At 59.7% G+C, this 1,161-nt stretch overlaps 1 protein-coding gene across 1 annotated transcript in view; it reads left to right on the forward strand.

Moving 5' to 3' along the window:
- Window positions 1-1,161, forward strand: part of RUNX3 (RUNX family transcription factor 3) — a 63,690-nt gene that overhangs the window by 28,659 nt on the left and 33,870 nt on the right. Inside the window, exon 4 of the mRNA XM_009648563.2 lies at window positions 825-929. Within this exon, the coding sequence (XP_009646858.1) occupies window positions 825-929 (105 nt within the window). The remainder of the gene's footprint in view (window positions 1-824; window positions 930-1,161) is intronic.

Consider the following 1,161-nt stretch of genomic DNA (forward strand, 5'->3'; position numbering starts at 1 on the left):
GGTTCCTGTTCTCCGGTCAGGGCTGGGCGAGGGGGACGGTCCTCTCTGGTGGCCGAAGCTGGCCAGATTCAGTTCCCATTTTGGAGTTTCTGATTTCTGGCCCTGCGGGGCCTGTCTGTGGGCTGCAGGTGCTCGTACGGCTGAGAGCCTGGCGCAGCTCCTCTCCAAACATCCCCGCATGGGTGCCTCCATGGGGCCAAAGCCACCAGGTTTCCCCTGCAGGCTGGTGCCACCTCACCAGCTTGCTCCCACAGGAGCATCCTATGGGTGCTAGGACCCAAACCCATCCCTTGCGGAGGGGGTCCTGCGTCCAGCACTGCGATTCAGGGCTGGAATCCTATGGGAAAAGGGGAAGCGTCTGAGCGGGAAGGCACCAGGAAGCTGCCGTGGGTGGAGGGGTCGATATGGGGACAGGGCAGGGGAGGTGGGGGACCAGTGACTTTTCCATCCAGGAAGGTCCTGGCTCCTGATCTGAACCGGGTCCAAGCCTCTCTCTGCTGCAGCCAGCTGAACCCCAGCGGGAGCCGGCCGAGCTTTGTGTCTCGGCAATAATGTCTCATAAAATTAAATGATGTGTGTGTTGGAGTTCAGTGGATGTGGATATTTGTGTCGGAGCTTGCTCCAGCAGGAGCCTTTTGCTCCCACAAGACTGAAACCAGGCAAAAATCCTCATTTCTCTTGTATTTCCCCCACCCCCTCCCCTCCTTAGGAAAAAGCTTTACCCTGACGATCACCGTGTTCACCAACCACACCCAAGTCGCTACCTTCACCCGACCCATCAAAGTCGTTTCTCTTGTATTTCCCCCACCCCCTCCCCTCCTTAGGAAAAAGCTTTACCCTGACGATCACCGTGTTCACCAACCCCACCCAAGTCGCTACCTATCACCGAGCCATCAAAGTGACCGTAGACGGACCCCGGGAGCCACGAAGTAAGTGATGTGTTTTATTTGGCAGCCGCTGAGAAGCGCGGAGGGGGGTGCAGGGGGCCGAGCTCTCCGGGGCCGAAAGATGCAGGATGCCTCTGCAGCCGGGCAAAGCCAGCCGGGGCTGGCATCGTTTGCAGCGCGCAGAGCTAACGAGACGGCGTCGGCATGGCTGAGCGAGCCCCGAGAGCGTGCGCTGCGGCGGGCCAGGGCCCCCCCGCGTTCTTTTTTTTTCTCT

The sequence above is a fragment of the Egretta garzetta genome, unplaced genomic scaffold, assembly GCF_000687185.1.
Source record: "Egretta garzetta isolate BGI_Z169 unplaced genomic scaffold, ASM68718v1 scaffold101, whole genome shotgun sequence".
Classification (NCBI taxonomy): Eukaryota; Metazoa; Chordata; class Aves; order Pelecaniformes; family Ardeidae; genus Egretta; species Egretta garzetta.